Source organism: Triplophysa dalaica, chromosome 16 (assembly GCF_015846415.1).
Source record: "Triplophysa dalaica isolate WHDGS20190420 chromosome 16, ASM1584641v1, whole genome shotgun sequence".
NCBI lineage: Eukaryota > Metazoa > Chordata > Actinopteri > Cypriniformes > Nemacheilidae > Triplophysa > Triplophysa dalaica.
In genome coordinates this window covers 5,160,363-5,176,214 of record NC_079557.1, presented here as the reverse complement: position 1 = coordinate 5,176,214, position 15,852 = coordinate 5,160,363, and the positions used below count along the sequence as shown (strand labels likewise).

Below are 15,852 nucleotides of genomic sequence, written 5' to 3'. Positions count from 1 at the left end.
CATTGCTACACTTGAGATTTCATGAAGCTGTTGAATGCCAGCATCAAAATTTATACATCTGGAAATCAGGATGGGTCCGCCCTCTAGTGATTAGCGTAATGCTTCTCTAGACTTGTTCATTTATCTAACCAGCTTACAACAGGTGGATGTTGTTGGACATTTATTACGCAGATGGAAATCAGGATGTGGGTACTTTGTATGAAGAGAAATACTATTGCTTATTTTAATTAGACCTGTCAAGTTAAAACACAATCAACTGTAAAGCATGGTTGCACTATTTTTTCTGTTTCTTGTACCTTTTATAAATTACGACACAAAGCCATTCACAGATTATACTCTAGAAAGTATCTAAAATAATAAAGCTTAATGAGGAAACAGATATCTTCACCTTCAAAGGGAGCATGATCATAACAGTTCAAACTATTTAATGTGAATTTATCAGTTTTCTTCCCCGTTCCAATTGTAGTGTGATTAGTTCTCAAAGATTAATTCTCATTAGTTTCTGTATGAAACGCAGCCAGTCAACAACAAGGGTTACAAATCTACATTTTAACAAAACGTTTGCACGGTTGGGCCCTGTTTCACAATGTAATCTTTTACACATCATACAGCCCCCTTTACAGCTCTTAACGCCTTGAACAACCTTAGATGTGTAGGACAAAAACTGACAAAGGCTGATTAAGTCACTGATTAAAGATAAACTGAAATATATCTGCAGTACGTTTTTGAATGTTGATGGAAATGCAGTAGTTTATTGTGTGTTCATTACTCATTTTACATCAACTGTATACAGCTTTCAATGGAAAATGGATTAGTAAAGATTAGTGGTATAGAAGTATTGTAATCATCATTTATAAACAGAATCATATGTGACCCTGGACCACAAAACTAGTTGTATGGGTCAATTTTTCGAAATTGAGATTTACTCATCTTAACGCTTAAATAAGCTTTCAATTTTTGTAAGGTTTATTTTAACAATATTTTAACTATTTAAAACTCTGGAATCTGAGGATGCAAAAAATCGTAATATTGAGAAAATGACCTTTGAAGTTGTCCATCACAGGCTCTGTAGCCCGGTGCTAAGAAGAAACAGGTTTGTTTTATAATAATTGCCTGGTTTTTGTTGTGGCTCTGTTTTGTGAACCTTTCTATGTGATTTCAAAACTATTATCTGATAAGCATGGCACAGGCAGGGTCTTGAGAATGCTAGTATTGTTCTTTTGTGCCCTCGGAGTTGAAAGTAAGATTAAAGTACAAGTAAGATCATCTCTTTAGGTCATTTTAATTCTATCAGCGGTCATTTGAGCTATTTCGGTAATGTTAGTATAACATGTATATGTGAATGAGCCATGACCAAAAGTTTGCCAAAATTGGCTTGTTGTCAAGTTATTATTCTCAAGTCAAGAATTTGTTATATCATTTATTCATTTTTAAAATCTACCGTATAAAAAGAGATGAATTCACCACCAATATGATGAAATATCTATAAAACAGAAATGAAAGAGAAAGAAAGTTTTGCATTTATTTTACAAATGTAAGAAGTACAAAAGATTTTTGGAGGTTTAGGAATCTTGTTATTTTGGTGCATCATTATCAGGTTTGGTTTCATTGGCTTCAATGTTGACCTGACTGCTGAGAAACCTTTGCTTCTGGACACTGTTCCTCACTCCATAGCCAAAGTAGATAAGAAATCCTGTGCAGGACAAAAAAAACATACTCTATTATTATGTTTCACCACAATTTATATGCTTGATGTTACTGTTGGCAGCATTTCAGATTTCCCATACCCCCAGCCATCCAAACAGCGTACCGAACCCAGGTGTCTCCTCCCAGTTGAACCATTAGATAGATGTTTATAAACACGCTCGCCACAGGGAGTAAAGGCAAAAATGGTACCTGTGATCATAGAGAAAGAGATTGCACTACAATGGATTTGGACCTCATGAACATTGACAACTTGTCATTCAATATTGTGTTGTGTTATGATGATATAACGTCTGTATTATTTTTTCTATCTTCAAAAACAAAAGTCATTATTAAGATTCTCTCATGGTTATTGTGATTTGTTATAATGTAATCTTGGGGATGTTGCAATGCTGTGCTCACCATGAAGTAGGCTTTGCTTGGGTTCTGCGGCTGCATCCAGATAATCAAGGTAGTGAGTAACATTATGATCAGAATCACAGATACACTCACAACACTCCAGACCTCCAAAAATAACAAAGATCTGATAGCCTTGCTGAGCACCAATGACAGAATAAGCACCAACACCACTGCAATAGAAGACATGTGGAAAAAATATTTCTACCTGATAATTCTTATATATATTTTTTGTTAAACATGATCCTTTAGATCCTCAGCGTTCTTCTCACCTATAAAAACTGTGCAGGTTGTAACTGTGTTTGAAGTTTCCTTGGTAGGACTCGAAGGAGGTTTTAAAAACCAAAACGTGGAGGTTGTAGGTGTGCGTAAATCATTTTCTTCTGACGGTGTCTCTTGATACCTTGAACAAGAAAGCTTTTAGCATCAAATATTTGCATCACGGTACATGGGGTCAGAGGGAAATGCGGAGCTGGGAATACAAACCTAAGTACGAGAATACAAATAGCCACAAGTGTGTAGGAGAAGAGAGTTCCGATTGACATCATATCAACCAAAGCCTTCAGGTCAAATAAAAGAGCCATTATTGCTGGAAACAAAGCAGAACACATGATTTTCAGGGCTTTTGTGTTCTGAACAAAACTATGCATCTGATAGAAATCATATGATTTGGCTTATGTGTCTGTATGTGAGAGATGGAAAAGCTTTTGTTGTGCTGTCAAATTGACTAATCTGTGATATGTGTGGCGTGTATATTTGTATGTGTATGTACACACGTAAATGTTTATATATATATATATATAAACATACAAACAATAACATAAATATACATATATTAGGGCTGCACAACGATAAGTTGCGACTAAACGTTTACAGAATAACAGTTTTTGTTTACATATTTAGTCACATTTAGTCATTTAGTCATATTATACAGTATGTGTGTGTACTGTGTATAATATTTATATATAAATAAATACACACACATGCATGTTTATATTTAAAACATATTAACATATGCATTTACATTTTATATTTAATTTATATTATATTATATTATATAATATTTGAATACTTAATATATATGTTTTTATTTATTTAAATCATACATGCATGTGTGTGTATAAATATATATATATAAATATTAAAGACAGTATAGACAAATATATTATGTAAACAAAAACTTTTATTCTGCAGAGTACAGCCCAAATATATATACATTTATATTTAAATACAATTTACATTATGCATAAATATAAATATATTTTACTCATATTTCTTAAATATATACATGTATGTTTTTAATTTATTTAAATATACAATATACACGCCACACACATTTATTTTATATAAAGATAAACATTTATACTGGAAACGATAAGGTGGAAATTTCCCCCAAAAAATCTCAAAAATGTGTGCTGTCAAATCGAGTAAAGATAAAGCTTTATACAAATAATTTTTTCATTCCTCTTACCTGCCACAGTGCCAGAAGATAGCGTGGCCACCACCGGACTTTGCCTTAGACTGACTTTACACAGAGATTTAAACATGAGTCCATCTCTGGCCATGGCAAACAAAACTCGAGGCATCGGAAACATGGATCCTAATAGACTGAATTGGATAAGAGCCTTTAAGTTAAATACGATCCGTAAAAATACTTCCTGAATACATTAGCTTTGATTGTGTACCTTGTAGAGAGAGCGCACAGGGACCCAACCGCCACTGCGTACTTTGCAGCACCCCATCCAACGTAAGCAAAGGACACAGGCAGGGGACTCTGAGTACTGAGAAGGTAATATGGCATCATCAAGGTCAGTGCAGCCGAAACGCCAAAGTAAGACACGAAACAGATGAGAAGAGAGGCCACGATACCCAAAGGAATGGACTTCTGTGGGTTCTTTACCTCCTCGCCTGGAAAATAGTTAAAAATCATGATTGATTTGTTTTTTTCCAGTGTGCGTTTATGAATAACAGCTGTTGTTCAATGTACCTGTAGTTGCAATGCAGTCAAAGCCTACAAATGCATAGAAACAAGTAGCTGCCCCTGCCAACGTGCCTTCAAATCCAAATGGAAAAAAGCCACCCACTCCATACTCAGACGTGACATTGAAGGTTGATGTTCGATTTCTTCAAAAATGGTAGACAATGAGGTTGTTCTCAATGAAATGATGTACTCTAAACACATTGTTTATTTCAGCAACAGTAAAAGTAGTGTGTAGTAATATACACTTAATGTTGGTGCTATAAAGCACTAAAAGTGTTTCGTGGGTCATAATCATAGGGGAACCACTTTAAGTGCTACATAGAACCATATCTTGGTCTTTCAGTGGTTCTTCAGTTAAAGAACCGCTGAAGAACCACTGAAGCACCAAGATATGGTTCTATGTAGCACTTAAAGTGGTTCCCCTATGATTACGAGTCAAGAACCGCTTATAGTGCTATATAGCACCATTTTCAAACCAAGCTTACTCAAGCGTTGCTGTTGCATTCAGTAAAATATCTTCAGTGATGAACCAGTTTTGCAGTTTTCCCTTGATAAAGCCAGATATTATGACAAATATTAACACCAGTACATTAACACTTGTGAATATCTTGTTGACTGTGGTTGATTCTTTCACACCGTATGCAAGAAGACCTAAGAGAAAATTAAACAATGTATAAGACATGAGACTGAAATGAAAGGTTATATGATTTAGAAGGAGTATGATTTTTATAGTCAGATACCAGAAAGAATCATGATGAGACCAGCTGCAAAGAAGTCTGGGTAGGATGCCAGGCCAGGCAACCCCAGCGCTACATGTTTGTTAAAGTAATTGGCCATCGCATTTTCAATAAGATCATCAAATGTACCGCTCCATGCCCTGGCCACACTTGATGTGCCTAAACCAAAAGAAATGTTTGTTTCTGCTTTATATGATTTTTTTATGAAATCTAAATGTTTAGCCAAGATAAAAGCACAAATGTAATCCTCAAAACACTTATATAAACCTTTTCTCAGGGTAAACTCACTTAACCGAAACCGCATAGTATCCTACATAAGCAACATTTGAAACAGTATATTCAAGTTTTGCTGTTTCCATATAAAAAGCTTTTGTTTTTCCTTCTTAAGATTCTTGTTTACCGATGACATAGGACAGTAGTAAATTCCATCCTGTTGTGAAAGCCCACACCTCTCCTACTGTCACATAGCTGTAAAGATATGCAGATCCAGTTTTAGGAACCCTTGCTCCGAACTCAGCATAGCAGAGGCCAGCAAAGATAGAAGCTAAAGCAGCAATGAAGAACGAGATGATGATACTTGGTCCAGCTAGCGTACGAGCCACCTCTCCAGACAGCACATAGACTCCTGCTCCTAAAGTGCTGCCCACTCCCAAAGCAACTAGGTCTAATGTGGTAAGACAGCGACGGAAAGTGGAGACCTCACCCTCTGGTTCCAAGGGCTTCTTGCGACACAAGCCCCTCAAGAAAGATTGTATTGATTGCATTGTCTGCTAGAAGCGAATGAGAAGTCAGTTATTATATTTAGTTAAATATAACAAATAATATGAGATAACAAAACGTTTTTCCAAAATGTTAGTTTTATAAATCTGATATTGTCACCGTTGACAACTGTGTATTCTCACAAAATACATCTCAAAAAGATTTTTGTGCATCTCTGTGCATTTTATCATTCATTTGTGTTTTTTATTTCACATAAATAATCTGTATTTTCCATTTACCAAATCACAATGTCTTCATATCTTTATGTGTGCCGAGAATTTTTGTATTCCTGGATTTGAATTCCTTGTCCTCCTCTAAAACAAATGGAAACAGCATTAAAACAAAAGATTAGAAAAAAACAGATTGTCGTAAATAAATAAATAAATAGTTGTTAAATATTTTAATCCTTTTTTAACATTATTTTTTAAACCGTCAGGACCTGTCCCACAGTGTATTGGTTCCTATATGATAAAACATTAAGGGATGCAAAGGGATGGAGACCTGACTGCATCTTGTCCCCTTCTGACCTCACTAGTCTGGACAGGTGCCTGTTCCGTGGCTTCATTAGATAATAATTTGGAACGATAGACAAAGCCGCCTTCATGACTTTGCAGGAGATAACTGGCACACTTTCTTTATGTTTGATGGGTTTCTCAATCGGCCAACAGTAGATTTAAAATCCATAATCCTACAAGGAATGCACAGCAGCATTCCATAGCACTAATCAGTTGCCAGACTAACACATGTACAAAACATGCAAGAATGTATAAAACTGGCTTTTTAAAAAAGCTTTCTCATAAGAAATAGCTGCAGTTTTTACACTTAAAAAAAGTTAACATTTGTAATAATTTATATTTGTCAGGAATATACAGCAGACATAATGTTGACTTTTAAAGAACAACAATTATTCAAAAAGAACTGTAGATCATGCAATCACATCTATTTAGGCATGTTTAAATAATAATAAATATTGTTTCCTACCTTCTTTTTTCCAGAGATAATTGCAATCTGTGTCTTCGTGATGACTTTAAATATATCTGCCCCTTTCACATCAATGAAGCCAAATGATTTTTACAACAATATATACAAGAGTGGCCTGTTTGACCCACCCACTCAATGGCATTAGCAACAAAGTACCCTTTCTTTCTTGCTTTTCAACCGGCCCCATAATCTGCTCATATAATTGCAGCCAAGACACAGTGTGAGAACACAGAAGATAAAATTCCATGCTGAAATCTAGAGATACTTTTGTGGATTTTTATTGCCTCTCTTAGCAAATTCTTGCATGATAAAACGAGACAAAATACGTTTGAAACTAAAGATTTATTGTTTATTCACGTAAGATTGTTAAGGGCTACATATGAAGAATTTGGTTCCATAATGAGATACGCTAACTCCAGTTTAATCTTTTTTCCAAAATCATGTTTTTTATTATGTTGTCATGTTTTTATTGCGTTTTATTGTGTTAGTTAGCTGTATTTTTGAGTTATTACGACAGAAATCGAAACAAATTAACTGCAGTTTGATTGATATTAATTGGAATGCACAATAAAATAAAATAAATTTACCATATTTTAAAACAGAGTTTTTATTTTGGAACCAAACTCTTTATATTGTCACCAAACATGTTGAAAGTCTGCACTGGGCATTTTGGACACTAGATGGAAACAAAGTGCGATCTTAATTCTCAAAATCAAGAATTGGAAAGTTTGTTGTTTTGGTGATCTTCTTTATAATTCACGTAATGGTTTAGCAAATCAGTTTATAGATATAATTATAAACAGCTTCATATAGGAAACACAAGGTCTTTGTTTTGATCTAGTTCAGCTTCAAGTCTGTAAGGAAGTGACCGGAAAGAGGGACTGTATACTGTATGTTTTAGCTCTTTGCTGTCTACTCCACAGTGCCATACTAACCTTGAATTCCTCACCCTCTTACCGGAATGAACCCAAAGGCTGGGACAAAAATAGCACTGTTACAGTCTCATACACAGGCTAAGCCATTGGATACCAAGAGCACATGGACACACTTTCATTACAATTTTTCAAATGGTGGTTCATAAGACTGTGTTTGGCTCTGTACTTGGGTGCATTTCAGACTGCAGTTTCATTTTCAGTTTATATAAACAGTTAAGGATAGACATTTCTGCCTTAATATGGCTCAGGCTGCCTATTCAGACTTATGTTATGACTCATATACAGACTTTGAATAATGGTTTTACACAGAAGCATTTCACCTTATTTTATACCAGCAATATGGTGACTTGGAAATAATGTTAAGAGCTCGATATGAAATAAAAGAAAAAATATTTCAGCCTCCAATTTTTTGGAGCTTTGGTGTAGCTGATGTTGCACATTTGATGTTTTCTCTTCGCAATGTATTACGTCACTACATTTATCTTGTTTTTGCAACTTTGTTTCATTCAATTTGACTTGCATTTGTGACTTTTCTTAGAATTTGGTCACAACAAAGGAGGCCTCAAAGGCTGGTGGCCATCCGACCATGCATGCAGTGCCGTTTACTGTGTAACTGATAGTTGATGTTTAAAGCCTACTTAATGTTTCAGTTAAATGTAAAGAAACCTTTGTTAAAGGTTATTTTGGTTAGGCTATTCATTTTCTGTTGCCTCACATTTTGTTTAGTTTAGAAAGCAGTGGTGCAGTAAAGTTTATACTGGATCGAGAAACTAAACATCATAGTTACATATAAATAAATAGCCTAAATAATAATATATGTAGTTTAATAACACATGTGTTAATGATTCTTGCTTTTCTTAAACGTCTCACACCAGAACCCCTATAACGTGCCGCATTTGCAGATCAGGGGGTGCACTGCAGATGATGCTGTCTGGAAACACTAGCGACTCCTGGAAATCATGTGATCACTTCGTAATAGTATTGGCATGCCACAAATATTTCACGTCATATTTGAGAACTGGGTATCACGACACGTCAACGCCGGGCATTACGTCATAGCTGGTAAAGCCGAGTTAAATACTGAGCGCACATATACGTATGTTGCGTCAGAGGAGAACAGCTGATACTAGCAGACGTTTCAAGACCACCGACGAGCAGACAGCGGACCACTAATCTGGAGCTTGCGACTCCGTCTTAAAAGGTAAAAGTTTGAATTATATGTTTTTCTTATCGTTACTATTTCTGAAAATCGTTATTAAGGCGTGGTACTTTCAATAATGCGACGTTTGATACAGCAATGCGACAATGCATGTAACCGTATGTATCATTTTAATAACTCTTATTGGCACGTAAACATATTAGTTTCAAGTAAAACAAAACTTTTGAACACAGTCAGTTCAATAGAAAACGTTTCGAGGACTCAAAATAAGAAATGTATATTGTTAAGCAAAGGTGTATATGTTTGCAATAAAGATTTTTCTGTATCTGATAAAGAACATTTTCATTCATTTTTTAATGTGTTTTATTTAAATGCATGGTATGGCTGACTGGGTGGGGCTTTTTAAATGTCTTTCTCAGACCTTGGATGTATTCCTGACTCAGAGAGACATAGAGAGAGAGAGAGAGAGAGAGAGAGAGATGGCTATTTTTGGAGTCCACACATGCACTTAAAATCTTAATGCTGAACTTGTTTGTAATTTATCTTGTATTTAGTGAGATTTCTGACTAAAACCCAGATGCTGAATCTGCAGAGTGCAAAATCAATAACGCTTACACAGGAGATTTATCAAGGTCCTATTTTAACTGTCATTCTGCTGCACATTCAGACAGTCTTGCGTACACAAGTTTGGCATTATAACAGGGAATAACCCTTTTCTCTTAATGGAGATCCCTCCATCATAGAGAGTTCCCTGTTCTGTTTTTGGACGAATGTGACGGAGAAAGAGGCTAAAATAGTGAGCTGTGTGTAGTCAAGAGTAAACCGTGGAAAATGTGGCTTTGCATGATACACGTGGCCAAAAACTTTCCCCCCAAAAACCCACTTATAGTACTTGGGAATGGTTAGTATTAGGATGAATTGATTTTCCTGGCAACAACCCAAAAGTTCTTGCAGTTAGTTTTTATCTTACCACATGAAAAGAAACACATTTGGAGGTTGTTTAACACATTAAACTGATGAAAACACTTTGTAAAATGTAAGCTTCGAATTCAGTTTCCTCATAAACAGATCATTCTTAATAATGAGTATTTACTGTAAATTGCTTTCCATTGCAGGTTAAGTATGCAAAACTGCAATGTGAAAGTATACTTAACCACTCTGTCTCATTTATGTTTCTTTATTCCCTTCTAGGTTCAAGACTATCATTCCATTGCCAACCAGCACCTAATCAAACATGGGAAAGGTAAACTGAGACTTTTACCTCAATGTCTTTACATTTAATATTTAAATATACGATGTGATGAGATATCTTGTTGTAAGTTTAAAGAATGGCGGCAAAGACATGGGGCGAATCTCGTTTTTCATCTATTGTAATGCAGGTAGTGTAGGATATCAGGGTTGTCTGTTTGGAATTGAAGAGGTCAATGAATCACTCATTAAAAAATAAGATCTGTTCATGGCACTATAATGCAGCTATGCAGACCAAAGGTGATCCTTAAAGCCAAATTTATATATTACAAAAAACTGCAAGCATTGTTTTATTATTTAATTTTACGATTGCATTTCAATATTTTTCGAAAGTTCTCAATGACAATGTACCGCGAAAAATGCTTCTTGCCGGATGTTTGTTTGCCTGTCACTGTTGCTAGGGGTCTGTTATTGTGGACCTGGAACCTCACAGCTGTTGTGTTGAGCGATAGCTTCAGGACAGGCCTTGAGCATGTGCAGAGAAGCATACAGGGGGTGGACTCTGGCTTTGTGCCCTTATACCAGGACACGCCAGAAAGAAAGCATTCTGGGAAAGAAAGTAGGCAGACTGAGAACATCGAGCAGAGGTGCTTTAGAAATGTAAAGTCATGAAGGATTTATCCACTGTCAGATGCTACCTGGAAGAAAATTTTACCTCTAGATTCAATAGGATCGAACGTGTAAGGTTACAGACGTTCAGTTTTGAGTTGCATGAAAGCTTTGGTTCTCTCCTTTCTTTCTCCCCCTCTCTTTCTCTCTCAAGCACACACACATTGCTTTTTGCTGCTGACCATAACACAACTGCTGCAATGACAGGTGTCAGCTGTCCACTCTGTAGTCCCGCCTGCATTCGAACTGAAGCTCCAACACACCCGCAAGAGAGTATATAAGGCAGGAGCAAAGGCTAGATGAGAGAGAGTCTGATTGTAGGTGTAGTGTTTTATTTTGGAAGCATATATAAACAAATCTCACACAACCGTAACTCAGATCATATAAGATGCCACAAGTTATTTTTCAAGTAAAAATACGACTCTCTTTAAACACAGTGAAAAGACCAAAATGGCAAGTTCACAATCATTGTTTTTTGAGTTTGTTGGGTTCATATATGTAAATGGAAGTTCCAGCAGTATTATCAGCTTGAGTATAAGCAGTTGTTTTAACCACACGTTGTCACTGTCCTCCTGAAACCTCTAATGTCCAAATTCACAGTTTTTCAGGAAATGGAAAAAACACTGAAGTTTTGAAATGATTAAATACTGTGTTGTCAAATTTGACAAGGACTTTTTATAGGTTATATATTTGCAGAGAGCCAGTGACAAACATAAAGGGTGACTTATAATAATAATTTATGGCTTAAAATCACAAAATATGGAGATACGAGGTTTCAGAAGGACAGCAACTATGAAGATTTGTCTTCTGAGAATCTATTTTGAGTTCCTTTTACTTTTATTTCACTGATGAACATATCATGGTTTTTAAAGTGTCACGAAACCTACCCTTTCAGCTACATTCTACTTCGTTACATTGTGAGAAGAAAAACTATTCTAGTCCAGTGTCTGTTGAATTACATAGCATCTTTTTCGGTATCTTTGACCCGTTTCTCCAGTTTTCTTTGCTGAAAATAAATGCAAATAGAAAAAATTTGACAATTCAAACTTGTATTTGAAATTTGCGAGATTACAGATTGAAACAAAAATTATCATTTCACCTAAACACATACCTATACATAGTAAATTCAGAAAAACTGAAAATCATCTTTAATTGTTTTTATTGTCACAAACTATAATCTATTAATTGGTGTTTATGGACCCTTTTTTTGTGTGAGTCAGCACGACTTTTAATCGAACCCTATTAATACGCGGTATCTTTCATATGTTTAAATATATATACGCAATCTGATGCGAATTCAGTGGCTCATTCATGTGAATTCATATTTCCTACTATCTCATTTATATGTTTTGTAATGATTTGACTTTGGCCCTGTGACGTTATAGGTTTAGTGGCGGGGTTAGGGTAGCCATATTGCTTTGCCACCTCGTGAAACTCTTTTTAGCTAATTTAGCCTTTGCCGTTGGGATTTCAGGGTTTGGGGTGAGGTAGGAGTTCGTTAGCCACCACCTAAAATATGTACGACTTCTTTTGATATCAGGTTATAAATATACATACAAATGCGTTCTGTGTATTGAAAATCGTGCTGAGTGACACGAAAAAAGTTGTGCTGAGTGACACGAAAAAAGTTGTGCTGAGTGACACGAAAATGGGATTTTTTTTGTCCATGAACACGAATTAATAGATTCCAAATTTCATGCCAATGCCACAAACTGCCTTGAGACTGGGTTGGTTTGTCATTCCATCTCTCTCATAGGAATTCAGAGGAACGATCACAGATCACCCTGACTTTGATGCAAACAGCGATGCAGAGGATCTCTACAATGCCATGAAAGGCTTTGGTGGGTGTCTGAACTGCTTGTTTAGAGATATTCACTGACATGTAGGATACTCCATATGATCTCATTACAACATGTCCTGTGCGTCACAGGAAGTGACAAAGAGGCAATCTTAGACCTGATTACATCACGGAGCAATGCTCAGAGGCAGGAGATCTGCAGTGCCTACAAATCACTCTATGGCAAGGTAGTGGAACCATCACTACATGAATAAACAGATTTTAAAGCCATTCGAGAGAATACAGTAATTGCAAAATATTGACACAATATACGTTTACTTTATGAATTCTACAGGATTTAATTGATGATCTTAAATATGAGCTGACGGGGAAGTTTGAACGTCTGATCGTTGGTTTGATGAGACCCTCGGCCTACCATGATGCCAAAGAGTTGAAGGATGCCATTAAGGTAAGAACCTAGATATTGTATGTCCATTTAAAGTGTGCAGATAATGTCTGAATATAGTGCATGCAAGTTGGCTCTGTTTGTGTTTTTTGGATATGTGTGTTGTTTTTGTGTAGCATTTTATTCTGTATCCATATGTGTTATTAACATTTTATTAGTTTGATGGATTTCTATATCTGTAAAAAACAAAATGGTATATATATAAATCGCTATTGGTTAAAGAATTGATAAGTTAATTAATTTATTTACATCAGCTGTCTTATTTACTGCGTGTTTCTTTCTGCGAATCTGTTTTGGCATTGCTATCATTAGGATGCGGTAAGTGATTTTCCTTAGTAAAGTATAGCACTGAGTATGCCTTAGTGCATTTTATAAAAATAAATTATTAAAACATACTTTATATAATTATGTTCCTTTTTTTAACAAAGTTAAAATAACGTTAAAATCTTGGGAATAAAATCAAAAAAAAATTGTTGTTAAGATTTTAATTACTTTGTTTGAGTAATTTTAATTGAAAAAGTTATTTAGTAAATCCAACTCAATTTTATTATGTTAATCCCATTTAAATTGGTCAAATTAAGTTTACTTATTTATTTTGTAATGAGACTACATAAAACATTTTTGTGGATAAAACTACCTAGGCAGTTGATCTGTACTTCCCAGCATGCTTTGTATCTGACCGTATTAGGAGATGTGTTTTCCTGATTAACTGCCATTTTAAGTGTTTTCAGTAAAAAGAAAGACTTGTTCGTGTTTTTTGTTGAATTATCTTTGAGATTTAGTAGAGTTTTGGTATAATTTTTAAGTTTGGTTTTTTTACTTGTTACCATTGTTCATAAGAGTGGTGCTTAGGGTGAGGGATGCACAATTGAATACACGAAGTGTGTTGATTCACTTAATGTGCAGTAAATGTGCTTTTTGACAGTAGAAAGACTATCAGACTCTATTTATTTGAACAAAATATGGTGAAAAAAATAGTATATCAAAGTGAAAGTAAGTAACCCGTGAAGTTTGAGTTAGACAAATGATTTTTGTTTACTTTATGTTACATTTACTTGATATTTTAACATAGTCTACATTTATTTATTGAGTAAAATTGACTATATTCTTATCAGTAAATTGTCTTTGAATTATGGCAGCAAATTTAACGTCAGTAAGTAAGTTTAACGTCCAAAAAATGTTTCGCACATTGTTACTAGGATTTTATTAAGTCAATTAAATAAGTTATTTTTTTCAGTGAGGGCCAGATCAAGCTGTGCTTATTATTTCACAATTTCTAAGAACTATTATTATTTTTTAAAGAATTTTAAAGAACGAAGCCGATTGTGGATTCAATACTAGAACACATTTCCAAATAAAGAACACTGAATCCCTTGGCTATGATAATGAAATATTTTCCCTAATCGATAATCTTACTATAAACAGCTGCTTGTTTGAAAAACCTGGTGTCTTATGGTAAAATAATAACACCTCTCTCTGTCAATCACCCATACTGTATGTTCACTGTTATTTAGTTAACCAGCATGACCAAACTTATTTCTTCCTGTATGACCATCTTAGCATAGATCTTCAAAATTCATCATTTGGTTGCTTCGATATAAATTGACTTTCACTCTGTATTTCAAAGGGAGCAGGAACAGACGAGAAGTGTTTAATTGAGGTTCTTGCTTCAAGAACCAATGAGCAAATTCATGATCTGGTGGCAGCATACAAAGATGGTGAGTTTCAAGATTTGGTTTCAAGAAGATTCTCCTGAGCTCTCATGCAGCCTGACAATGTTTTTATGTGTTCATAGCCTATGGCAGAGACCTTGAAGAGGACGTGGTAGGGGACACATCTGGACATTTTAAGAAGATGCTGGTTGTTTTACTTCAGGTCAGTGAAATATTTATGATTATAGATGCAAAATATATCATGTTTTTTTTCGTATTTTAAAACCTTACATTTAATAATGATCTTCATATTGTTCATATGTGCTGTTATCATATGCATATTAAACCAAATTTACAATAGAAAGTATACAATAGACACTGTTGAATCTCTTTGGTGATTATGGGACTTTTCAGGGGACCAGAGAGGAAGATGATGTTGTGAGTGAAGATCTTGTGGAGAAGGATGCTCAGGTGACTGTTTTATTTGTAAATGAATAAAATAAAATATCTAGACATCCTTCATACAACTTGAAAAGTGTGCTTTTGACCTTGTGATTTCTGAACTTCTCTGTATTCTTTTCACTATAGGAGCTGTATGACGCAGGGGAGGCACAGTGGGGCACAGACGAAAGCAAATTCATTATGTTGCTGGGAAACCAGAGCGTGACCCACTTGCAGTTGGGTATGAAAACCATTGTCACACATATATATTGTACATTTTAATATACATTCCCCTAATATACAATCAGTCATGTTCTTTTAAACCCTTCTCACTTTACCACAGATCAAATAAAACCAACAGGTCACTGCTTTAATCTATAATGTAATAAAAAGTTCAAGTCATTAAGTTTTCACTCAAAATGAAAATTCTGTGTTCATTCACTCACCCTCAAGCTGTAACTTTATAAATGTATTTGTTCTGATGAACGTAGAGATATTTGGAAGAATACTTTTAGCCAAACAGTTCTTGGACACCATTGACTACCACAGTAGGATTTTTTTTTCGTTAAACACAGGAGAAGATATTTTGAAGAATGTGTGAAAGCAAACAGTTCTGGGGCACTTTTGTCTACCATTGTAAATTTTACTACGGTACAATGGAAGTCAATGGTGGCCAAGAACTGTTTGGTTAAAAGCATTCTTCCAAATATCTTTCCCTGTGTTTATCAGAACAAAGACATTTTGACAGATTTGGAACAACTCGCGTGTGAGTAAATGAAGACATAATTCGTATTTTTTGTGTGAACTGTTCCTTTATGATGTATTGAAAAAATAAACATTATTCAATGTGTAACATTGTTGTATGGCATAATATTTAAATGTTAATAATGTGTTATCTAGTATTTGATGAATACCAGAAAATTGCTGAGCGATCCATTGAGGACAGTATTAAAAGCGAGCTGTCTGGAGACTTTGAAAGACTAATGCTCGCTGTCGGTACGTTTTGG

At 35.1% G+C, this 15,852-nt stretch overlaps 2 protein-coding genes across 6 annotated transcripts in view; one reads left to right on the top strand and one right to left on the bottom strand.

The window, feature by feature from the left end:
* Window positions 1-1,406: 1,406 nt before the first annotated feature.
* On the bottom strand, window positions 1,407-6,647 carry LOC130438341 (cationic amino acid transporter 2-like). 3 transcript variants are annotated; one of them, XM_056770219.1, is made up of 13 exons: window positions 6,559-6,647; window positions 5,817-5,891; window positions 5,219-5,588; window positions 4,822-4,977; window positions 4,567-4,732; window positions 4,088-4,224; window positions 3,786-4,008; window positions 3,572-3,708; window positions 2,587-2,689; window positions 2,373-2,503; window positions 2,107-2,273; window positions 1,788-1,896; window positions 1,407-1,693 (listed from the first exon to the last, which is right to left on the bottom strand). In XM_056770219.1, the coding sequence occupies exons 3-13, from the start codon at window positions 5,580-5,582 to the stop codon at window positions 1,575-1,577; spliced, it is 1,812 nt and encodes a 603-aa protein (XP_056626197.1). In that variant the 5' UTR covers window positions 5,583-5,588; window positions 5,817-5,891; window positions 6,559-6,647; the 3' UTR covers window positions 1,407-1,574. The 3 variants fall into 3 exon arrangements, with proteins under 3 accessions (XP_056626197.1, XP_056626199.1, XP_056626198.1); XM_056770221.1 differs by having other exon boundaries at window positions 1,811-1,896; XM_056770220.1 differs by having other exon boundaries at window positions 5,219-5,585.
* Window positions 6,648-8,502: 1,855 nt separating this feature from the next.
* The window catches only part of anxa6 (annexin A6), a 13,460-nt gene continuing 6,110 nt past the window's right edge, over window positions 8,503-15,852 (top strand). For 2 of the 3 annotated variants that reach the window (XM_056769546.1, XM_056769545.1), the window contains exons 1-10: window positions 8,504-8,693; window positions 9,842-9,895; window positions 12,266-12,350; window positions 12,440-12,534; window positions 12,642-12,755; window positions 14,380-14,470; window positions 14,548-14,627; window positions 14,819-14,875; window positions 14,993-15,086; window positions 15,746-15,841. In XM_056769546.1, coding sequence (XP_056625524.1) covers window positions 9,887-9,895; window positions 12,266-12,350; window positions 12,440-12,534; window positions 12,642-12,755; window positions 14,380-14,470; window positions 14,548-14,627; window positions 14,819-14,875; window positions 14,993-15,086; window positions 15,746-15,841 — 721 coding nt within the window. In that variant the 5' untranslated portion in view covers window positions 8,504-8,693; window positions 9,842-9,886. Of the gene's footprint in view, window positions 8,694-9,841; window positions 9,896-12,265; window positions 12,351-12,439; window positions 12,535-12,641; window positions 12,756-14,379; window positions 14,471-14,547; window positions 14,628-14,818; window positions 14,876-14,992; window positions 15,087-15,745; window positions 15,842-15,852 lie in introns of all 3 variants that reach the window. The other variant, XM_056769544.1, reaches the window with a different exon arrangement.

Excerpts from the sequence above, each read along its gene's own strand:
- LOC130438341 (XM_056770219.1), bottom strand. The coding sequence starts at position 5,582 with ATGCAATCAATACAATCTTTCTTGAGGGGCTTGTGTCGCAAGAAGCCC. Across the intron at positions 4,225-4,566 it reads AATGCAACAGCAACGCTTGA|AAATCGAACATCAACCTTCA; the intron begins GTAAGCTTGGTT and ends CCATTTTTGAAG. Across the intron at positions 2,274-2,372 it reads AACCTGCACAGTTTTTATAG|TGGTGTTGGTGCTTATTCTG; the intron begins GTGAGAAGAACG and ends CTTCTATTGCAG.